Source organism: Saimiri boliviensis, chromosome 17 (assembly GCF_048565385.1).
Source record: "Saimiri boliviensis isolate mSaiBol1 chromosome 17, mSaiBol1.pri, whole genome shotgun sequence".
In the NCBI taxonomy this organism is placed as follows: Eukaryota; Metazoa; Chordata; class Mammalia; order Primates; family Cebidae; genus Saimiri; species Saimiri boliviensis.
Window position 1 is genome coordinate 12,940,087 of NC_133465.1, and position 25,138 is coordinate 12,965,224.

At 39.1% G+C, this 25,138-nt stretch overlaps 1 protein-coding gene across 8 annotated transcripts in view; it reads left to right on the top strand.

The window, feature by feature from the left end:
* Positions 1-25,138, top strand: part of MYOCD (myocardin) — a 171,993-nt gene that overhangs the window by 100,440 nt on the left and 46,415 nt on the right. For 3 of the 8 annotated variants that reach the window (XM_074388194.1, XM_003929257.4, XM_074388199.1), the window contains exons 2-5: positions 4,416-4,481; positions 14,201-14,256; positions 16,334-16,409; positions 20,352-20,513. In XM_074388194.1, the coding sequence (XP_074244295.1) occupies positions 4,416-4,481; positions 14,201-14,256; positions 16,334-16,409; positions 20,352-20,513 (360 nt within the window). Of the gene's footprint in view, positions 1-4,415; positions 4,482-9,602; positions 9,647-11,162; positions 11,253-14,200; positions 14,257-16,333; positions 16,410-20,351; positions 20,514-25,138 lie in introns of those variants that run through there. The other 5 variants (XM_074388196.1, XM_074388195.1, XM_074388198.1 and 2 more) reach the window with 5 other exon arrangements.

Sequence of the window (25,138 nt, forward strand, 5' to 3'; positions counted from 1 at the left end):
CATGTTGGTCAGGCTGGTCTCGAACTCCTGACCTTGTGATCTCCCTGCCTTGGCCTCCCAAAGTGCTGGGATTACAGGAGTGAGCCACTGCACCCATATTTCTACCCTCCTTCATGTCATCAAACTCTTCTAATTCTTTTTATTCAAAGTATTTTTAACAGTTTCCTCTTTTGTTTCCATTTCCACTGCCTTTGTCCAGCTCAGTCTTAGTCAAATGGCTTAATATCTGGAGAACTGAAAGAGTCTTCTAATTGGCTAACTCTAGCAATGGGAGATCTTTATAAACTTTTGTCTTCACTTGATTAAGATCTATGATATTGAAAGACAACGTAATTGAGAATTCTTATTTAGGGTTGGTATAATGTATAAAATGTGTTATTTAATGGAAAACAGCTTGCTCCTATCACACTTGGATAAAAATTCACCAGTAAAATCACCTGGGCCTGAATATTTTTATGTGTGTGTGGGGGGATGATGGTGATGGTGATGTTTATGATAATCAATGTATGATTTAATAAACATTTTTATTCATTTTCTGAAGAACAATTTTGGTAAGCTTTAGTTTTCAATAAATGTTTTCACTTTAAGTTGTTAAATTTATTAGCACGAGTTTGTTAATGTATTCTCTCATTATCTTTAATGTCTTGAATATACAGTTATAACACATTTTTTAGTGCTGTTATTGGTAAACTTTATTTTCTATTCTTATAATCAATCACTTTGGGAGGCTGAGGCAGGTGGACCATTTCAGGTCAGGAGTTTTCAACCTCACCAACATGGCGAAACCCTATCTCTACTAAAAATACAAGCATTAGCCTGGCATGGTGGCACACACTTGTAATCTCAGCTACTCAGGATGCAAAGGCAGAAGAATTGCTTGAACCCAAGAGATGGAGGTTGTAGTGAACAGAGATAGTACCACTGTACTCTGGCCTAGTTGACAGAGTGAGACTCTGTCTCAGAATAAATAAATAAATTAATTTAATTTAATATCAGTCTAATTAGGAGTTTGTCAGTTGTGTTGAACTTTGAAAATAACCAACTTTTTGCATTATTCTTTTTCTATTTTTCTGTTTTCTATTATAAAGATTTCTGCTTTAATCTTTATTATTTCTTGTTTCTACTTACTGTAAGCATACTTCTTTTCTGTCTTCTTATGGTAGAATCTTAGATCACTGATTTTAAACTTTTCTCTTTTTCTAATATAAACATTTAAAACTCTAAGTTTCCCTCTAATCACTGCTTTAGCTGTATCTCAGAAGTTGTAATATAGGTTATGGGAAATTGTGATATGAAATAGTTATAATATGTCATATATTTTTATTACACAATTTTAAATATTTTAATTACTCTGGTGATTTCTTTTTGACCTATGAATTATCTAGAAATATATTGCCAAACATTTTTTCATTAATAGCATATTCCTTTTGAGTTATAACTAATTCCAATGTCATCAGAAAACATACTCTATATGAGATCAATTATTTCAAATTTATTTAAACTTGTTCTGTGACTATTATATATCAGTGAATGTACCATGTACACTCGAAAAGAATGTTTATTCTGCAGTTGTTGAACGTAGAGCTAAACAAATATTAATTATATCAAGATGTTTGATATTATTGCCCGAATCCTCTGTGTCGTTAATATTTTTTAAATCTAGCTTAATCAGATGTTAAGAGAGGAGCCTTAAGATCTACTGTGATTTTGAAATTGTCTGTTTATTCCTTTAATTCTGTCCATTTTTGCTTCATGTATTTTGAGGTTCTGTTCTTAAATGCATATTCATTTATAATTGCTGTGTCTTCCTGATGGATTCTCCCTCTTATAACTACAAAATTTCCATTCTTTATCTCTGACAATGCTCTGTGATTTGATGTCTATTTTATGTGACATTAAGATAGTTATTCCGGCTTTCTTCTGCTTGCTGTCTGTATGGGATATCTTCTTTCCATGTACTTACTTTCAATGAATCTGACACTTTATATATAAAGCATATCTCTTGAAGATAACACATAATTGAACATTGCTTTCATAAATTATTTCTGAAAAACTGTTTTATTTGAACATTTCAGCTATTAAAATATGATGTAATTATTGATGTGGTTGGATTTGGATCTACCATTATATTACTGTTTTCTTCTTTGTCCCTATACTTTTCTTTCCTATAGTCCCCCTTTTGTCTTCTTTGGATTACTTGATATTTTTAGCATTTTGTTTCAATTTATGGGATTTTTTTAAAGTTATACTCTTTGTGTTTTTATTATTAGTTACAATATAATCATTAACTATGACAGTCTACCTATGGTTAGTATCATACCACTGCACGTGAAGTATAGAAACTTGGCAGTCCTAAGAAGTCCTTTGTATTATCACTGTCATCTGTATTACCTCTATGTGCCTTAAGAACATAGCAAGACAATGTTACGATTTTTCTTTATAAATTTGTATATATAGTTGTATATGTTTAAGAAGAAAAATAAATATCTTTAATATTTATTAATAGAGTTACCATTGCTGACATTCTTTATTCATTCCTGAGTATCTGTGTTCTCTTCTGGTATCATTTCCCTTGAGCCTAAAGAATTTACTTAAGCAGTTACTGCAAGAAATTATATTTTTTTTTTCTTTACCTGAAAATACCTTTATTTCACCTTCATTCCTAGGGGACATTTTCTATTCTGGGTTGTCAGATTTGGGGGGTGGGGTGTTTATTTGTTTCTCTTTTTTGTTTCTTATTTTCTAGCTTTCATTGTTTCTGGAGAGATATCTGTGGCTATTTAAATCAACATTTTTCTTTATACAATGTGTTGCTTCTCCCCAACCTGTTTTTAACATTTTTCTCTTTATCTTTGGCTCTCAGCCATTGGATTATTATGTATCTAAGTGTGTTTTTCTCTGAACATATTTGGTTCAGGGTTTCTTGAGTTTTTGAATCTGTAAATTTTTTTTCACCAATCTCAGAAAGATTTTGGCCATTATTTCTTCCTCTGCCCTCCTTCTGGGACTCTAATTACCTAATATTGTCACACTAGTCCCTGAGACCTGCTCGTTTTTCATCTTTTTTTTCTCTCTCTTCTTCAGTTTGATCTATCTTCAAGTTTACTGACTCATTCTTTTGATATTTTCTATTCAGTTCCTTCAATAATTTTTTATTCTATATATTCTACTGTTGTTTTAATATTTCTGCTTTGATTTCTTCTTATGTGTTCTATCTTGCTGCTAAGATTTTCTATTTTTTGTCCATTTCTTTTACTCTATTGAACCTGGTTGGAAATAACTATTTTAAAATATTTGATAATTTCAACATCTGCTTCATCTCAAGGTTTGCATCTGTTCATTGTCTTTTCCATCTAGAATTGGTCGTATCTTCCTAGTTTTTTGGGTTAGAGTATTCTGTATTCTGGACATTGTGAGCCTATGTTATATAGACGCCAAGTTTTGTTACAGTCCTCTGGAAAACATGGTTTTTATTTTAGCAGATGATTAATCCAAGTGGATTCGCACTTTAAACTCTCTCATCAATGTATATAGAGAAAATGGAATATCCGTGAGGATGAGTCTGAATTTCAGGATAGAATGTGTTTGGAGGAGAGGGCAATGGAACGGAGAACACTGTACATACTGCACTCGGAAGTCAATAATTCAATGTTATTTAATTTTTACCATTACATGTATATGATACATATAATCCATTTGTGCTATAGATATATAATATTTGGAACATACATATATTTATTTATAATATATAATCTGACAATTTTACCATGTTTTAATTTTTCTAAGAAAACCACAACTCCGGTAGTCCTTCTTTGAATTCCCAGAAGAATTCCAGATTCTCATACTACTACTGCTTATCAAAATGTCATTACACGTGCCAGACATTCTGCTAAGCAGTATAAATAACTTTTTTTTAAATCAAACTTTATAGCAACACCACCAGGTAGGCATTGTTTTTATTTACAAATGAGGAAACGGAGGCTCAGAGAGGTTAAGCAACTTGCTCAGGGATACACAGCTATTAAGGGGGTAGAGATGAGATATGAGCCTAGGTGGGACTCTGTCTCCGCTTTTGATATCACAGGTTGCCACCCAAGTGGAATTAGATGATATTCGTCTTTTAAATGACAGAGTGAGGAGAGAGAGAGCGTGGCATCGCAAAAATAAGATTCACGTCAAAGGGGAGACAAGTATTCTAATTCTAGTTTGAGACAGACTTACTGCAAAACCTTGCAACCTTCTCAGCTGTTCTTTCTTCTTCCACTGTGTCTACAACAGAAATAAAAATGTACTTCACAATAACTTTCAGAACTGTTGTAGAAATAAAATGAGATGAGCTATGAACGTATAATGAAAATGTAAATGATGGTAATGATATTTAGCCCAACTCACAAACTAACACTTCCTTTTCTAAGTTTTACAGTTAAGACTTCAACAAAGAAGGACCCAGGAACAACTGGCTAACCAAGGCATAATACCACGTGAGTATCTGCATCTCTTAATTACTGATATACATGGGGCCACACCATTTGGGAGCTGGAAAGTGCCTCAGAGGCTGCTTAGTCTAAGCCAGTGCATTGGTCTCCCGTTGTCTTCAAAGCACTGGTATCAGCAGAAATCCCAGACCTGGGATGCTTTGCCCTGACTGCTACCTACACACCTGCAAGGGGCTCTTTTTAATGATACTGGTTATGCCTAAAATTCCAATGTAGTGGATTTGTTCTTAGGGTAAACACAATTCATTACGGGCGCCCCCGACTCATCTACTTTTAAAATGAATATAATTGGCCAGGCGCGGTGGCTCACGCCTTTAATCCCAGCACTTTGGGAGGCTGAGGTGGGTGGATCACGAGGTCGAGAGATCGAGATCATCCTGGTCAACATGGTGAAACCCTGTCTCTACTAAAAATACAAAAAATTAGCTGGGCATGGTGGCTCGTGCCTGTAATCCCAGCTACTCAGGAGGCTGAGGCAGGAGAATTGCCTGAACCCAGGAGGCGGAGGTTGCGGTGAGCCGAGATCGCGCCATTGCACTCCAGCCTGGGTAACAAGAGTGAAACTCCATCTCAAAGAAAAAAAAATTAATATAATTAATATTCTTTCCAGAAGCATCAGTCACATCATCTTTTTCTCACCTCCTCAGTTTCACGTTCTGTTTGGGGTATTTGAGTCTACAAGTAATTGAATATTGTCAAGTATTTCCTCTCTAGAAGGTGGATTTATGCTATCATTTTTAGCATAAATGATATATGGAATATATGATGATATGTTCATATCATTATATGAACATGAATGATATGTTCATATATCATTTATTATATATGAACATTATGTAATAATTCATAATTATATAATGAATTACTGGCCACAATCTGGATAAAAGAAGAAGGATTATTATATCTTTTAGACGATTATATTTTAAATTGTCTACCAATCCAGCAATGAAAGCTAACTCTTGGTTATCTGTGGGAATAGAGGAAAGGGTACCCTGGATGAATAAGTCATGGGTGAAACTGCTCTGGATTATACATTCTAACTTCCTCTCCAACAAAATTTAAAAATCAAGATCTATAATGACTTGTGTAGAAATTCATCTGTCTGTAAAATGCTATTGGGACTGCTACTTCAGAGTTCAGTGTACAACAAGCGGAAGTTTGCCGTTGAAAAATTGTTATGGGGATAGTTATACTGAAACCCTATAACCCATGGCTAAACGTTTAGAGTTTAATCTTTGTTTCAGAGCCAGAACAGAACTAAGAAGTTTTCTGGCCTTTTGTTTTGTAATTCAAAAGTAGTCCTTTGTTCATGGCTAAGCTCTGCAAGTAGTAAACAGTAGGTGACCTTAAAGTGGGACGACTCTTTCAGAGGTTTGTAAAGTACAAAGGAAACAGCTCATCCCGCGATTTCAAGGCTGTTTAAGCAACGTTTACAACTATGCTGAGGAACCAAAGGAAGAAGGAGCAAGTCTATGTGTGGCCTGATTCATCTTAGCCTCTCCTTGGAGGTGCTAAAGACAGGGAGAAACCGAAAGCCTGCAAATGACAGGTCAGGTCCAGACAATTTCACTCAAAGCTGATAATCTATCTCTTCCCTGATATTTTTTTCTCTTTAATGCTGGAAAGGCAAATGGAGCAGATGAGCCCACGACCTTTCCGTAAGCCCAAGTTGTACACATCTGATTTACAGTTTGACTCGTGTGCTTAAATACTCTGGGCCTGGGTCTTGCAGCTGGCATTTGGCTGAGAATAAACGTTTTTTGAGGGATACAGGGTTAAATCTGAAAATTAGTAAAAACACCTGGTAAAGATGGTAATTAACCCTATCCTACATTTTAACACCTATCCTGTAAGTTATACAAATCAAATGTTCATTTGTGTAGTAGAGTCCGATGAAGCTACAATATTTTGTTCTCTAGGAATTCTAGAATCAAGTAATATGCATATTAACAAAATAATGCTTAACAGACATTTTGCATCTTTAGTTCATTGCATCATTAAGATAATTTCTAGAAAAAAAAAACCTACAAATCATGAAATAATGAAGCATTTTTTAAAGTACACACTACGATAAAGGTTTATCCCAATCTGCAGCTACCTCCTCACAACCAGGCTTTCCGAGAGTGTAGATTCTGCTGGGGAAAAGTGTCCAAGTCAGGCAGGTGCACACTGCAGGCCCTGCCTGTACAGACCTTTTCTCATAGCTCTTCTCAGGAAGCTAGAGATAGGAGGCATCTCTTCCCCTACCGATGGTCAGCCTCTTCAGCCCGATCAGAGATTAAACATGCAATCTACATGCATTTCAGCAGACCAGTATGTTTCCTGTGCCACCTAAGGGAACATGTCTAAATGCAAACGATTGGGAGAAGGAAGGAAGAACCAAGGGGCTCAGGATCTTTTCGATTTAGTATAATTCAACAAATGTTGTTATAACCCAAACTATGTACAGGGGACTGCGCCAGCCACTTTAGGGAAGACAATGATAAGCAAGATGGTCCCTCAGAAAAAGTCAAGATATATGGGGGAAAGCTGATAAACAGCACACCGAAGCACAATTCAGTGTGCAACTCATTACCTTTCACAAGAAGACTTTCTTATTTCTTCACTCCATGATTTAAATTTTTTTGAAACAGAAAGTAAAAGAAAAGGAGGAAGAATGGGAGCAAGGAAAGTTAGTCCTCAGAGCCTACCTAATTATGTGATTCTTCTAATTTTTTAATTGTTAAATCTTATACACTATGTATATGTGTGTGTGTGTATATATATAGTGCATACACATATATATACTGCATAAGATTTAACAATTGCATACACACACACACACACACACACACACACACACACACATATAGTACATATATACAGAGATAGAAAAAGGTGCCCTGGATTTTACACACACACACACACACACACACACACACACACACTGATTGAGGCAGTGTCAAATGTCTCTGCCCCATTTACTGGGCCTCTCCTTGTCCCTTCCAGAAGCCCCCTGATAATTTTCTCTACAGTGCTGGTTCTCTTCAGAATGGAGTTTGCAAGCCCCTGACATATCCGAATTCCTGTTCATGAAATTGAGGTTGAAGAGACCTAAGAGATTTTTTCAGATCTAAAGCCTAGATCTAACGTGGTCCCATTTTCTACAGTTTTGATTTATGAGAATGCAAATGCAGTCCAGATAAAATTATTTGTAAAATCTCACTTTGTTAATAAAATTAGAAATAGTCACAGTCTTTTTAAACATGCCATAAATTGTCAAAACTCAAAGCTGATGGCTAAGTGGACTGTACACTCTCCTTATCAAATAGCAATACCATTTTTAACTGGTCAACAGAAGCACCTGCCACCAATTAGCATGGAGTTTTACATTAGGTTAAATCTTCAGGGCTCGTCCACTCCATAACATGCAACCCCCTCCTATTGTGGAGGGTTGAGGCCAGAACCTGTGTCTCCTGATCCCTGCCTGGGCTCCTTTTCTCAAACGTTCAAAATGAATCACTTGCCCTTTAAAAACACTTACTTATTTCGTATCATAAGACATTTTATGGCCAAAAAACTTTAGAAAAATTAAAAAGTGTATAATGTGTGAAAATGCCAAAGATAAACCACTGATTTAAATGAAATGACATCATAATCTGTGCTTTGCCATGATGAGCATTGAATGAAATATTTCGCTGACTTAGCTGTATGGCAGGTCTCACTTCAATTGCATTCCAAATTGATAATTAAATTATAAGGCTCCTCCCCCACTGACTCTACTGAGTTGTGTGTAATTGCAGTAAAACTGATCCAAATGGATTGAAATGTTCTTCCTTCACTTTCCCTGGGCATATATCCTGCAGATTTTGAGGTTGCTGCTGAGTAATAAACAGTCTTTAGCAACCAGCAACAAATTCTTTTTTATAATCTCTGTGAATGACTTCTTTTAAACATTCACTTTGTTCTTATGTGTGTGCATGATGAGTTTAGGATTTCTCTCTTTACATTTTTTGAATGAATTTAAAGGCATCATCTCTTGACTTTTAGTCAAGACAAGCAAGGTTCTGAAGCCGGCATGTAATCCCTAGCACAACTTTAAACAGTGGGTCAAGGGTTCTCAGACCAGGTGCAATTTACAATAGCAGTTGTGAAATTCACATTTTCAAAATCATCACGAAACGTTAGCAAAATATCCTCTCAAAGTCAACTCAGAAATATTACTTAAAGCACTGATCGTTTAGATTTATCTCCAAAATTTCACCTCTAAGTCTCAATATGGAGATTTCAAATTGCCTAGATTTATCATCAACCAAGATTCATAGGGAATGGTTTGACTGTCCCTTCCTTTTGGACTCAGGGTTGCAAGAGGTCATCAAAGTTCTCTACATTCTCATGGCATGAGGACAGAGTCCAGCCCCTTCCCTAGGCCTACTGAACCTGTTCATCATTTCTTATGCAAATTTTCTCTCCCGCAATTCTCCGTGGGTATCACTCTCTTGGGTAAAATTTTAAATAACATCATTTTATTCCAACCACTTCAGAAGACTTACTGTATGTAGAAAGATGACCAGCCATGTAAATCAGACTCAATAAAATGATCATAGAGCATTTTAGTAAATATTTATTAATCCTCTGCTGTGAGACAGCCTCCGGGGAACACACACAGAGAAGTCGGACTCCACTTCTGTTTCCAAGTGCTTCCAGACCCGGGTGGAGGTGGGGTCCCAGATCATCCGCATTTAATCATCCCACTGAACAATTCTGGACAACTTCATACCACTACATGAGAATGGGTATCCAGGAAGATTGAAGGAAAGATCACTTTTTCTCTCCCTCTCCCTCTGCTACTAAAGTCAATCTATTTGGTGCTGAACCCAGGGTAGAGATGAAAGACTGATTAATTTATTCTCCTGGAATACAGACGATGAGATTAGAGAGCTAAAGTGGATTTGAGAGGACACAGGGCCCAGAGAGGCTGCTGTGTGTCCACAGAGTCTCAGAGAAAGCCGCCGCTGGCCAGCATGGAATGTCTGGGCAGCCTGGTTTCATGATCTGATCAATGTAAATGAATTTAAAGATACAATGAGCTGTCTATGAATGGTGCTGCCTTTATTTTTTTTGCAGACTAATCCAAGCTACAGCAGCCACATACTTACTGCAAAACCTTGGTAAATCCCTGAATTCTGTGGTACTTCTGAATAGGAAGAAGAATGACCGGGGCAATTTCTGCACTCATACCACATGCAGCTTCACGATAGTTTTGAGAAGTTGACTGGACAAAGTCTCTCTTCCTTTTCTCAGTGCATTCATTTGACTTGGCTTTTACCTACAGCACCCTACCACACATTGTCGGCTGTTTCAGCAGTACACGGCACAAGGGAATTAATCTGTCTGCCTCTTCTCTTCTTTCTAACATCTCGAATTCAGAGAGAGAAAAAGGTGCCCTGGATTTTCCCATCAATCCCATTGGGAAAAAACCTTCCTTCTTTCCCCCCATCTCTCCTTCAATGTTCCATTTCCCTGCTCCTTGGAAACTAGAAAACCAGTAATTACAGGCACACTTTGAATTTGTCTTTGCGCCCTCCTTCCGAGAAATTCCAAAGTGTTCACAGATGTTGCATCAAATTCTCCCAGTGTGCTTGCGAGGTCTTGAACATTACAAAGCTACATTGGGAAAGTGCACTGTTTTCAGACACTTCATACTATCGTTGGGGTAAGAGACCCTTAAGACTATCATTGGGGTACTGAAGTAGCAATTTATTGCCAAGCAAAAAAGAAAATATAATCTCCAAAGCATTATCATTATACATAGCATGTATCCTGTTTGCTAAAAAAAAAAGAAAAAGAAAAAGAAAAGAAAGGTTCTCATGACCCAATTTGTCTTTAAAAGCAAGACAGAGAGAAGATAACGTGAATAGGTCCCTTTTTATACGTGGGAAACTGACAGCAAAGGAAAACTCTCAGGCTTGCTCAAGGTTATACTGAAAGTAGATGCCAGAGCAAAAACAGAACTCAAATGGATGGTTCCCAAATGTTTAGTCACCCAGGATTTCTTCAGTTATACCCATCATGGTCATACGTCTTATGTTTGAAAGAGTGTTGTCTTCCCTACCCCCCGAAGAATCCCACAAACTTTAATTATTAATCCATGTATCTCTGAAATAATTAATTTTACATTTTTAAGTTAATTTTCTAATTAATGGTCTATAAATTTCCCAGCTAGCGCTTTTTGATGAGATCAACCATAACTAAACCAAGTTGCTATGATTCCAGGCAGCAGCAATGAAAAGAGACAGCTTTGTTAGTCTAAGCAGCCTGTCTTTGGGCAGACATACTCTTTCTCTTCAGTTTTTTGAAATGCTGAAAATCGGCCCTGGTCATTCATTGCTCCCTTTCTGAAGTCCTGGGTTCCCTAGATCAGGATCCACTGGACTTACAAATCCCATCACAGTGGTTCTGAGGCTTTTGCATCAGAATCACCCGGAAGGTTTGTTAAAACAGATTCCTGGGTCCTGCTGGCAGAGTTTCTGATTCTCTGGGGCTGGGATGGGTCCCAAGATTGGGATTTCTAGCACATTCCCATTTGATGCTGAGGATGCTGGTCTGGAGGCTGCACTTTGAGAATGCTGCACTAGCCACGCCCCAAGTGTCTGGCTTTTTAATTCTCCCTCTTGGTCCTCTTAGTAGCAATGCACCTGGGATCCCTCCAAGCCTGCAGCTGAATGGTCCCATTAAGAGAAGTCAGGCCCTGCACCAGCCACAGCCCAACACCAGGTACAGCCCTGCTTCTGCTGCCAGAGTCACCCAACTCCAGGGACCCTACACTGTGCTGAGGCGTGACGCCCTTGCCTTCACTGAGTTTTCCGTGACCCCACAGCCCGTTTTCACCTTTTTCTGGGATCCTGCTAAAGGCACGAGGTTAGAGTGGAGAGCAGAGGACTGCAGGAGGGCTGTTCTTATCTCGGGATTCTTTTTCTAAGTTCTAAGTAAGCAAATGTTTATATGCTCAGCGGACCCAAATTAGCCACAGCCGTGGGGACAGAAATAGGCATAGCCCACAACGAAACTCTGAGGCAAGAACACAAATTCCCTTGTGAGGGACCATTAATCTCCCTCCAGGGGGAACGAGTTAGATGTGTGGCTGATTTAATTTACAACAGTATTTTAATTCAACATCCCATGGATTTCTTTTTAAGATTTAGAATCCAAATTCCTTTTCAATCTTAAATGTCAAAGTCCTTTAAATACAGAATTTTGCCGTTTGATACTCCCCAGGCTGGCAGCAGAAGTGGTTTTTTATGCATTTTCCCAAAAGCCAACTGAGAAGTGGGGGGCATCATCGCTTTTGTTGGCCTTCGTGGGAGGTGGTTAAAACCCACAATCTCTGCCGCCACTGAGAAAGCAAATCTCAACCCCAGGGCCATGGCAGGATAGTTTTCCACTGTGTGACCTCAAGCCAGTGCCCCATATAACACCCCTTAACCTCCGAGGAGGAGAGCATGGGGTAAAATGCAGCATGTGGACCTCTTTGGCTGTCTTCCCAAGTCCTTGCTAAATGGAGATAGTTTCTTCCACCCTGTGGCAGAAGGTTCCAGAAGACCTTTGTGCTCCTGGCATCAGAAAACTGGGCTGTGTGAATCATCTCACAGGGGAGTTATTAACACCAAGAAGTGATGAATTGTAGTTCTACGAAGCTGAGATACAGGAAATACAGTGTTTCTTAGAACAATTAGTAAGCTTTGCTAACGAGAATTGAACAGCCTCAGAGACATGAGAACCCGATAAAGTCCTCCTAAACCCCAAGCCCAGTTAAAACCAATTGTCTTTGGAAAGTGAGTGACATCTCAAGATCTATTCATACTATTCCCGTCAGGGAGTTTCTTGAAGAAAGGGCATGTTATTCTTTTCAACCACTTAATGAGGCCACACGAAGATCGATTCCTTTTCTGGGTTATGTAAGTAATGGAACTACACCAATATACAATACCTAACTAAATGATTACCAGGAGATAGGACAGAGATAAAGACCTATTGATACAGGTTGTATAGATCCACAGTGGCCCACTGGTCTTCAAGCAGACTTTGTATCATAATCCGATTGCTTAGGGGGAAAGGGAGTTGCTTTGGGGAACTCCCTGGACATAAATTCCAACTGCGATCAAATGCAGAAAAAGGCAAGCCTTACTAAGGATGATGACAAGACGCAACTCAAAGAAAACACATGAGCAACACAGGAGAGCTGATCTATTTCTCAAAATCACTGAGTCAGGAGAAATGGGAGAAAAGGGTCATCTAAAAAGGGAGATTTTGCAGAGAAGCTCATTTTAAGAGTGAAGAGCAGAAATCAAAGACAAGTGAAAAACAGTTTCTAGATCAGTGGTATTCAAGTAGCATGTTCATTTTTTTTCACTATAAGAAGGAAAGCCTCTTAATCTTTGGTCCAAGTGAGAAGGATGCCTGTCAACTATATTTGGCACAAGGAAGCCAGATGGGACAATTCTGCACGTTCCTTTGGCAACATTGTTAATGTCAGGGTGAACAGGAAGATTTATAGAGTGTGACTTATTAACTCCCCAGGGAGCATTCTTAAAGGGGATACTATGGCCAGCTAACATTATGGTCTACATCTATGTAGACAGCTGTTACAGTCATAGTAAAACTCTGTATCACGTGATTCATCAAGTTGTCCAGACGTTTAATTTGGGTGGGGGAAAAATCAATGTAGTTCTGTAACTGCTTATCAAGCTCATCACTTATCCTGAAAAGTGATTATTTGTGGCTCCTGACTGAAATTGTTCTGGATTAAGAAAATCAAGGCAAAATGTAGAAATTTTGCAAAATGACAGTCTACTTCTTTACTCAATCAAAGGAGTTTATTAAACCCCCATAAGAGGTGCGAGGAAGTGGTGATGAGGAGGAGGTCATGGGAAGGGAGTGAAGGCTGGCATTCAGTCCAGGTCGTTCATGGCCGCCATGTGCTGTGTACGACTAACCAGTGCCTCTGGCTACTGGTGGTTAATATTTTACATGTCACACCTTGAAAGAGGTTAGAGTTGTCACAGAACCTATGCTCCTAGCCCTAACTGATCCTGGGCAAGTCAATCCATTTCTGTGGACCTCAGTTTCCCCATTCTGTTCACAGTTGGAGTTGACTTCCCTGTCTCCAAGGCTCCTTCCAGCCCTCAAAGTTTGGTTCTCTGCTTCTCACTCAACACCCTTGGTTGCATGTTCCCGATCTACCAGTCACACACTTTATCCAGAGTACAGCCCCTTCCCCCAGTGCACCACCCCACCCCACAGACACAGACCACAGTCATCCCCCGGGCCTTTTGCACTCAAGGGCAGAGCAAAATCAAAGAGGGTGTTAGTTACCCAAGATTACACCTCTCCCTCCGACCAGAGTGTTATTTCTGTTTTCAGTTTTCCACCACCCCCTCTTATTTCCTGCAGACCCTGGAATGCCCTGCCTCTATCACTTCTCTTCTCATTGCACATCCTGCCTCTGCTACTCCCCCTGTTTGAGGCTTCGATTCCACTTCCCACCTCCTATGGCTTCAGGGCTGCTGGTGTCCTCCAGGCCTGTCTTCTCTCATTGCTTGTGGCCTAATAAAGGCACGCACATCCATACTGTGAATAGCTCTGCAAGCACCCTGGCAAAGGCTGTGATGCTGACCGAGGCCCTTAACCTAGCCTCCACTCATGTTTTTGTGTTTCTGTTTCAGCACTGAAACGTCCAACGGAATTCCATGAGCAAAGAAAAAATTTGGATAGTGACAAGGTAATTTTTGCAAATTTCTTGATCCAAACTTAGACTCTAGGTTATGAGTCTCTGAATGCTAACCCTTGGCTGATGCGTGTACAATTTCTACAACAAACTCAATCAATTTGCCAGCCCCTGCCCTCATATCATATGGAATCTTACTCCCATTAACTGATAACTATAGAAATGGGATCAACTATGTTAGCTTTGAAACTGCTATTTTTTAGCTTTTTTTTTTTTTATGTCCCAAATCTTTCTAATGTTGGAAGAAATCACAATATGGATGCCCTAGAATTGGCCAGGCACGGTGGCTCATGCCTGTAATCCCAGCACATGGGGAGCCCAAGGCAGGTGGATCACAAGATCAGGAGTTCGAGACCAGCCTGACCAACATGGTGAAACATGATCTCTACTAAAAATACAAAAATTAGCTGGGTGTGGTGGCACGCACCTGGAATTTCAGCTTCTCAGGAGGCTGAGTCAGGAGAATCGCTTGAACCTAGGAGGTGGAGGTTTCAGTGAGCCGAGATTGTGCCACTACACTCCAGCCTGGGTGATAGAGTGAGACTCCGTCTCAAAAAAAAAAAAAAAAAAAAAAAAAAAAAGATTCACTATAATCAAAAAACACTTTAGAGGGGGAAGTGAAGTTGGCTTTCAAGCTTCCTTACCTTTCGTTACTGTCATTTCTTAACAACAATCAGGTTTTTAAATATCCAATTTAATGGTAAGGCATGGTTTATGGATACAGAACTTATTTGTAGCTATTTAAAGGCAAGAGGAATTATGCTTATTTCCCTTTTTTGGTAACATTTGAGGGGGACATTTGGCATTCTGTACTTTCATAACAAATCTCTGCAAGCTGAATTTGTCAATAATATATTAATAAATACTATTTAGCAAGTATCAACACTTTGAGTGAGAAGGAAAGACAAAGAAAGCATCTACCCACCGGTGTTTCCTTGCCTGAGAGTAGTAGTCTCGCAACTTGTCTGTGGGTAGAGAGGAAAAGGAGGCATCTGTAACTCCTCAATGTAGCTCACAAGTGGCTGTGATTCCTACTACCTCGAGAAGAACAAAGAACAGCAGACTCTTTTATCAGAATTGAAGTGATTCCCAGACCCCTCTCAGGGGGCCGCTGGGAGATCCACTATAGTGAGATAAAAACGCAGAACTGGACATCAGAAACCTGGGGTCCAGTGTTGGCCCTCCCACAGCCCACAACAGCCAAGAAGATAATGCAACTGGGTAAATACCCTGTCTCACCATGCCCTTCCAACGCACGGTGGGTCTGCGACTGCAGGCTTTACATTTTTACGTGTCCTAAAAGAGAAGTCAAGCAAGTAACGGGAGAGAGGCATACATTGTCGTGTTGTATTAGACGGATTTAGGCAATGTTTTAGCTCTGATCTTGGTTAGTTTTGTGACTATTTTCAGTGGAAATGGAGGCTGGGTGCTGTGGCTCATGCCTGTAATCCCAGCACTCTGGGAGGCTGAGGCGGGCAGATCGCTTGACTCCAGGAGTTGAAGGCCAGCCTAGGAAACATGGTGAAAACCTGTCTACTAAAAATAAAAAAAAATTTTTTTTTTTTTTTAAATTAGCTGGGTCTGGTGGTGCACGCCTGAAGTCCCAGCTACTCATGGGACTAAGGCAAGAGGATCACTTGTGTCCAGGAGGTCAAGGCTGCAGTGAGCTATGATTGTGCCACAGCCTGGATGACAGAGACTCTGTCTCAAAAACAAACAAACAAACAAACAAAAAACAAAAGCAATGGAATAGGATCGATTATAGTACAAGCACCCTAGTATCCTAAGGGTTATAGGAGCATTTTATTAACATGTCCCAACCTGCCTGTCCCTCAAAGAGCTATAGGTTTGTAGCCCTGCTGCGGACCCAGGCTCTTTACCTTCTTATCTTATTTTCCCATCTAAAAATGACTTGAGGGGTCTTTGTAAATATTCCTTCATCAAACTGTGAGACACCAAGAATATTTCCATGTTTCATTTATCATTTTAAAAGGTTATTTTCTCCTTTGAGATAAATAGAGTGTTTTTAAAAAGGTAAAACTAGGTGATTCTCTTTGTTTGGGTTCTACAGGCTAAAAATCCCCTGAAGCGGAAAGCCAGAAGCAGGTGCAACAGTGCTGACTTGGTTAATATGCACATACTCCAAGGTAAGGCTGCAGGAAGTCATAAACCAAGAGATGCTGTAGAATGCTGGGGTGTTTTCCCTGAGCCCCCCGTCTCTGTATAGTTGCTAAGCCCTCTTAAAAATCTCCCTTGCCATTACAAAGTGGTAGTTTCAAGTAATCGTCTAAGCCTTCTGGGCCATGTAGATAACCAAGTTGGGAAGCCATAAAAGGATTAAGCAGGTTAGAGACTCGGACTCTAATCTCAGCTGTGCCATCTCCTACCTGTAAGGCCTGGGCAAATCACATAACTTCTAAGAGTGCGTGGAACACATCTGACATGTGCAGACTATTGTCATTAATCCGGACCATCACTGACTTTGGAAGGGGATCATGGTTCCCTTGTTGCCTCTGTATCCTCCAGGTAACTGATTGGGCTTTGCTGATGCCTTTACCTTCAGGTATGCAGGGAATGACAATCTGAGAAAATTAGTGCTGATCAAAGCAGGTCTAGTTCTGCCTTACAATGCCACCTTTGTGCTGGGGTGTGTGAGACAAAGCAGGCACCTAATTGGTTCCCATATTCTGACATCTGGATGCAGGAGAAGAGGCTCCTACTCCTGCCTCATGAGTTGCCTTCCCTGGGACAGAATCCCCCAGACCACTGGTGTGCACCCTAAAAGAGGTCCAACCCCTAATTTGACAGTTACCTATGGGATATTTATTCCTTGAACACACACTGTATTGGGTGTGTGCTAGGAGTTGGCTCTGCTGCCAGGCCAGTGGATTCAACTATAAATAAGACACAGGTTTGTGCCCTCAGAGGGTCTCAAGTATAACAGAAGACATGAGAACCACATTTACAATTGTTATATGTAAAATGTTGATGCTGCAAAAGAAATAGCACTAGAATATAAATTCTCTCAGCAAGGCAATTTACTTCTATAGAAGGGTGCATCTCACGGATGGAGCAATGGTGAGTGCACACCTGAACAGGGGAGGGGAAGAGGGTCTTACCCCTGACACAGCCCCTACTGCTGTGTTGTTCCCCTATTGGCTAGGGTTAGATTGCACAGTCAAAGCTAATTCCTGCTGGTTATTTTAAAGAGAGCAGGGGTATAAGCCAGAGTAGCAGGGTGAGTGGTTTAGCAGGAAAAACAGTTATGGAACAGGTAACTAAAGGTGACTCAGGTCAGAGCAGGTGACTGGGATGAGTCAAGACTGAGCAGGTGACTGGAACAGGTGACTGGGATGGGTCAGGACAGAGCAGAGAATTGGGGAAATAGATGAGAACTACTGATTAGTACTGGTGGAAGAGGTTGTTTACTGAAACTACAAGGAATTTAAACTTTAAAATGGAAGTAGAAAAATTGAACATACTGACATACTTATTCTTTGAAGAGAAATTTAGAACTCATCGTATCCAACGCAATCCAGCATGAAAAGAGAGGAAATGCATAGTGTGGCGGGTGCATGGAAGAGATCAGAGAAAACAGCCATCTGAATCAGAATGGATGGGGGAGGAATGAGGATATGGCTGGAATGTGAGGGCTGAGCCAGGTAGAAAAAGATGGAAGGGTGTCACAATCTGAAGGAACAGACTTCACAAGGCAGGGATCATGGCCACCTCCAGGTGGATGACTCATTTGCATAATAAAAACTAGGGTGGGAGGACCAGTCCTTTCTCAGGCTATGTAAATGAAACACCTGGTCAACCAATGCCCTGGGCCCTGTGTAAATCAATCACTGCCTCCTCAAACCTCGGTACAAAATCGATTGTTCTGCCACAAACCGGAGACCCTTCTTGGGCTACCCACTTTCTCAGCATGAGGAAGCTTTTCATCTCTCTTCTTTTTCTACTAAACTTTCTGCTCCTAAACCCACTCCTCGTGTGTATCTGTGCCCTGAATTCTTTCTCGACCATGACAAAGAACCAAGGTATATACCCTAGACAACAGAGCCATTTCAATACCATAGAGTTATTACAAACAAGGCTTTCAGAGAGTGATTTCACGAGAAAAGATTTACAAGACAATGTTTCATGAAAAGAGCGAAAAACAAAACTATATTTGCTGCCAAATTCTGGGAAGAAAAATTATATACTTAAACTATATTCATCGTCAGATTCTGGGAAGAAAAACAAACCTACCAATCAATGTAAATAAGAAAGACATACAAATCTTAAAAAATAGGTGACACTAAGTGGGGATTTTCCTGAAGCCTTCATTTTTTTTTTTGCACACATTTTTAGCATTTTTCACATTTATGACAATGAGGGCACAGTAATGCTATAACCAAAAACATATGAAATGCTATTTCCTCCATCATTATGGTCTTGAATTAAAATATCAGGGTGTGAACTGCACCAACCCCCCTTCAATTGCATGTCTCTGGTGCTTCTTATGGGATCCCCTTTTGTCAATAGAAATTGGGAATTCACTTCTTAGACCATAAAAGATCTGCTAGATAAAAAATGACTCCTGCTGCCCAGGAGTTTATTGTCCAATTTCAGAAGCAACAAGACGAACTGTTCGTGCTTCTAACTGCTAGAGGCAGTCAAAGCAAAAGGGATCTGTAAGAACAGAAAGAGTTAGGAAAGCTTTATGCTGGGACCCAAAAGTAAGATGTTGGTAGTGGGGAGTGGGGAAGAAGTTTAAGGTGGGGAAAGGAAATGAGCCAAGGTGCAGAGGTGAATTCGGCAAGACATGGAAGACAGAAGGACAAGGACCAGGCTCTCTGGAACAGTACATTTGAGCTAGAGAGCCACCAGCCATGATAGGAGGTAGATTACCTTTGTAGCATTCTTGAAAAACTGGACTGAGAGACTTAGATGGTGGGAAGGATCTTGTGTGGAGGCATATGAAGAAAGGAGGGCTTTCTGAAGATCAGTCCTGAGTTGGTACACAGGATGGGTCAGAAAGATCGCTGAGGCAGAGAGCTAGCAAGCTGCCCTCACAAGGAACTGTAAGGGGTGTTTTGGCAATGACATGGACTTTGGAATGCTCATTGTTTGGTTTGGAGTATCAACATTCCCTCCATTTAATGTGAAATGCTTAGAAGAGGCAGCTTTCACAGCTAAACCTGGGGCAACCGATGAGACATCCCTAGACCTGTTCTGTATGGAGAGTTCTAGATCAGTGCCAGACACAGGGTCTGGGTTAGCAGGTTGATAATAATAAAATAATGGAGCTGAGAGACTTGTCTGTAAATATCTCACTTTCTAGGTTTATGAAGTTGAAAGTAAAGCTGCAAACGCTTATAGAATCTTCACTTAAGTTCTCCATGAGAGCAGTACGTTGGCTGGATTCTCCTCTGAGTTCTTCCACAGAAATAAGCCAGGGCCCAACCTAAAAAGGAATTTTGGTATCAGCTGTATCGAAGTGGATTTAAGGCTTTGTTTGTGACCTTTCACACCCTCCAAATGATGAGAAACTGCCTGGAGAGGAATTCAACTTTTAAAAATCCCCCTGTTTAATTAAATAACTATTTCAATGGAATTTTTTTTTCCTTTCACAACTGACCTGGACGTTTGACTCAGTCGGTCACAGCACTGACTAGTCCAAAACTCTTTAAAAGTCATACTAGTACTACTAATTATAACAACAGATAACATTTACTGCGGGCCCAGCCCGTGCCAGTCACTATGAAGACCAAATGTGTGTCCGAGGGCCATAGCTTAGGGTCAGGCAAAAAACACAGGCCCTGCACACTGCTTGCTTACAAAAATCTCCAAATTGCACATTTTTCCGCAAATCCTCACAAAGCAAGCTTCTCTAGCTTTTCGACATGCCTTTCTATTTGCCTTTATTTGGAAGTGTCTAGGCTTTGGTGCTAATCCCTGTAAAGTGATGATGATTGCATCGAGAAATTATTAGATGGTAGAGCACAGTGTGACACAATCTTTTGTAACCACAAGCCAAAAAAACAAAAAAAGAGAGAGAGAGACAGCAAATTCTAGAACTGATCCTTTTCCTTTCAACCCTTTAGCTTCCACTGCAGAGAGGTCCATTCCAACTGCTCAGATGAAGCTGAAAAGAGCCCGACTCGCCGATGATCTCAATGAAAAAATTGCTCTACGACCAGGGCCGCTGGAACTGGTGGAAAAAAACATTCTTCCTGTGGATTCTGCTGTGAAAGAGGCCATAAAAGGTAGTTAGAACAAATGACATGTCTCTCCTTGGTGCTTTTGAGATCTGAGGGCAGCCTGAAGCTCTGATATACTAGGACCTTTGGGGATGAGAGCCTCTCACCAGACAAGAGCCATACTATGGGTTGTTAGTCCAGTTGATTCTCCATAGCCAGAGATTCTGGGTGTTTCTTGCAATCCCCATTCATGTACCTTGCAAGGCCAAGTCAACACGGGCTAATTTTGCTCTGGTCAGGCAAGTTGAGAACCTGACCGGGTGTAATCCTTAAAACATCTTCCCCACAAGATGTCCATCACTTACGAGTCATAGTCATGGTCCTCTTTAGCCTTCCTTATGTATGTATGTATGTATGTATGTATGTATTTTGAGACAGAGTTTCACTCTTGTTGCCCAGGCTGGAGTGCAATGCCACAATCTTGGCTCACCACAACCTCCACCTCCCTGGTTCAAGCGATTCTCCTGCCTCAGCCTCCAAGTAGCTGGGATTACAGGCATGCACCACCAAACTCGGCTAATTTTGTATTTTTAGTAGAAACAGGGTTTCTCTATGTTGGCTAGGCTGGTCTTGAACTCCCGACCTCAGGTGATCCACCTGCCTCGACTTCCCAAAGTGCTGAGATTACAAGTATGAGCCAGCTCGCCCAACCAAAGCCTTCCTTATTTAAAGAAAGGTGGACTGTAATAGCAGAAAGAGCACTGGCCCCAGACTAGAAAACTTAGATCCCAAGCCCAGGTACCCAAGTCACCTCACCTCAAGATGGAGGTAATAACATCCATCCTGCCCAGCTTACAGGCTCCTGGGAGTGCAGTTCGTGGTAAACAATGCAGGTAAAAGCTCAGAAAGCTCTCACTTGCTCCAAGAAGTCAAAGGACAAATATTCAAAAAGGAGACCGAAATATTGATTCTGTCATAAACTGTATAAAATCATTTGGTAGACTTTTTGAACAGTTGATAGTAGGGGGACCCAAACAGCCTGCCAGGACTGAATACACTCATAGAGGTTTTGGGGTGGAACCCAGGAAAACAGGGAGAAAGGGGAGATTAACCTTCCCACAGGCACGCTTATTTTCTGCAGCTATGCCCGCAATCCACTCGGAGAACTATTGGTAGATGTTAATAAGCAGTGTATATTTAAATGTTTTGACACACTGTCAAAAAGTATGTCTAAGGGCATTTTATCCAAAACTAAGTTTATTATAAAACTTGTCATCAAGTTTATTCACATTCTAAAATCTTACTCTCACCCAGTGATTCAGAGGCCACATGAATTTTGCCTTTGGAACCCGTAAATATGAAAATATCAACTCCAGGAGAGGCAATATCCTCATCCATCAGTGCCCACTTAAATATCTCACTATGATTTTCTCTCTACTCTCTCTCCCTCTCCACTAAATATCCTGTGCCTTTGAACTTGACCTTGAGTGTCCAAGGGTGCACTGCCTTCATCTTTACTCTGATGAGCTCTTGGGTAGATAAAAATCTTCATTGGGCATCTCTTACCGTTTCTTAAAATAGTCTGCTCCATTCACGTAAGTTTATTTACTTACTTTTCTTTTGTTGGGTGCATGTATATTTATGATGTAATTTTACATGATAGGCAAAAGATCTCTTTCTAATTTGCATTCTTTGGTTTCTAGTGAGATTATATTTTTCCTTGTGGTTATGCATCATTGGCAGTATGTGGTTTTTCCTCTTCTTTCCTGCTGAGCGTGCTCTTGCTTTACTGCTTTGTGTATGCTATTTATATAGGAAAAACATGCTACTCCTCCATCTGTCACAGGATTCACATCCTTTTACCAATGTGTCCTTTACCTTTTGATTTTTTTGTATAGTGTGATTTACCTATAGCGGTTCCTAATCATTGCATAGTCCACTCATCTTTTTCATTATATTTTCTGAATTCATTTTTATTGAAAATATTTTCTAATTCAAAAATAAGAGTTTATTCACTTAGATTGTCTTGTTTTATATATATATATATATATATATATATATATATATATATGTATAGATATACTTTTATCTTTACATTTAAATCCTTAGTGTGTCTGAAACTATTTAAATGCTTGGTTTAAGAAAGAGGTTTAATTTTATGCTTGTCACAATTTTATGATCTATTTTACAATTTGCATTCATATCTGTCTTCCCAAGTTTCTTTACATTTGTCCGATTTTTTCTAACGTTTCATGGCTACTCTTGCAAGTATATCTTAAGTGAAAATTGGCCTCAATTTTTTGTGTCAACTTCAATTATATTGCAATTTTCTTTAGAATTGCAGTGAATTTATAGGTTAATTTATGGTGAATTCATTTTTAAAATATATGTGTGTAAATTATTCCATAGTATCTTTCTCCACTTATTCAAGTCTTTTTTAATTTCCCTTTGCAAAGTTTGTTGTTTTTAAGTAAAGTCATATTGGTTATTGCTGACATACGGGAAACCTATTAATTTCACACATTTAATTTATAACTGGGCAGTATCAAAGCTCTTCTTAATAGTTCCAATAGTTTCTCAGTTTATCATAAGTTTTCTAGGTCTAAAGGAATAAAAGTCGGTTTTCAGCTTCATTTTTATGTTCTGTCTTGGTTCACTGGCTGGTACTTGAAAAGCAACAACATGAGTAGCATATCATAAAATTAATATAATTTCTAAAAGTCTCTGTAGTATATTAATAAAATAAATTACATATAATGTTTATGTATTTTATTTCTGAATATATCATATTATTTATAAATTATATAAATTATATATTATAAAGTATAATAGACTATATATTATACAAACCAAATAATATGTATCTTATATAAAATATCTATATCATATAGATGTTTATCTTACATATAAAATTATGAATTATATAAAGCTTATTTAATAAATGTTATATAATATAAATTATATTAAGTTTATATTATGCAATAAATGTTACTATATAATTTAATAATTATTTGTATATTACATAGTAGAATACCATTATTGTTAGTACCTTGCCAGTGCCTCAAAAGCAATATTATATTACATTTATTCTATTATACTAACGTTGCCTTATGTTTTACATTATGTGATAATGTGCTATGTTGATGATTACATACATTTTTTTTGTTGTTTCTCTCTTAAATGGGGATTTCTCTAGTCATTCACATCTGTATATGATGTAGCCTTTGGTAAAGGAAAGATATTCTAAGGAAATATTTCTCTATTCCTGTCCCACTAAGAGTATTTTGCAAGACGGATGTTGAGTTTTTTAAATGCTTGCAAAGCATGTGAAAAGATGATGATGTGGCTTTTCTTCTTTGACCACGTAATGTGGTATTTTCACCTTTCCTAATCTTGCTTAAATTTCTAGGGGGAAAAAGATCTCTTATTAATTTGGTTTCAGAAATTGCTAGTGTTTTATTTGGGATTGTGCATCTATTTTGTTATTAGTTAGGATAACGCTAGCTGGAAAACAAACCACAAAACTTCAACAGCTTGACCAGAAAGGTGTATTTCTTGCTTGGAAAGAGTTCAGAGAGGCATTTCCTCCATGAATAGCCTCCTTCAGTCTTGATGCACCACCATTCCCTACAGTGAGGGTGGCACTTTTTCTGAAGGGAGCAGATAATACATACTTGAAACTATCTCTGTCACTACTCAACTCTGATGTAGCAGGAAGGTTGCCATGGGCAGTAAGTAAACAAATAGACATGACTATGTTCCAATAAAACTTTATTTGCAAAAACAGGCAGGCACACAGGCCTTAGTTTGTCAATCTCTGCCCTAGAGCTTTGTCATCCTCTGAATGTATCCAGCAAAGGGGGAAGAAGGCATGAGAGGGTTCATCCACTTATTAAAAGGTCTCAACCTGGAAATGAACACATCACTTGCACTCACATTCCATTGTGAGAATAGTACATACAGCTGAGAAAGGTATTCTCTGGCTAAACAGCCATTTCCAGCAGTCCCTCTATATTATGGAAGGGGGATCCTGGCTTTTGATAAGTAGCTAGTCCTGTCTGCCACAATATTCATAAATGATGCTGGTCTATGACATTGTTTTAGTTTTTCGGATTTAAATGTCAAAACTGTAAATACTTCACAAAATAGTTTATAATTACCTATTCATATTTTTTCATGTCCTGGAAGCATTTACATATGATCACAATGATTGGTTGCTTAAAAACATTGCTTACTAAAATCATAGGCAACCACGGAAATTAAGAAACCAGTACCTTTCCCGGAAGTCGTTCTTTGAAAAGTTGTTTTTGAATTTTGTCCATAATTATTTGTGCAATCAAATTTTCTCTTTAATTTGTACAACTTCCAAGATCACGCCATTGCACTGCAGCCTGGGTAATAAGAGCGAACCTCCGTCTCAAAAAAAAATTTTTTTTTGTAAAACTTACCTATTACTAACAATTCTCACACCTTCCTGAATCTTAAAGTTATTAGCCTCAAGTAGTATTCAGTATTGGCTCCCAATTTTTCTAAGTGTCTGTGAACCTGGGCGTAGACTTCAGTTTTTCATTCTAAATGCTGTATATTTGTATATTCTCTTCCTTCCTCCCTCTCTTATTATTACACTAGTTAGAAGTTTTTAATTGATTATCATGAAGAAACAACTTGTGGCTTTATTCATAAATTTTGTT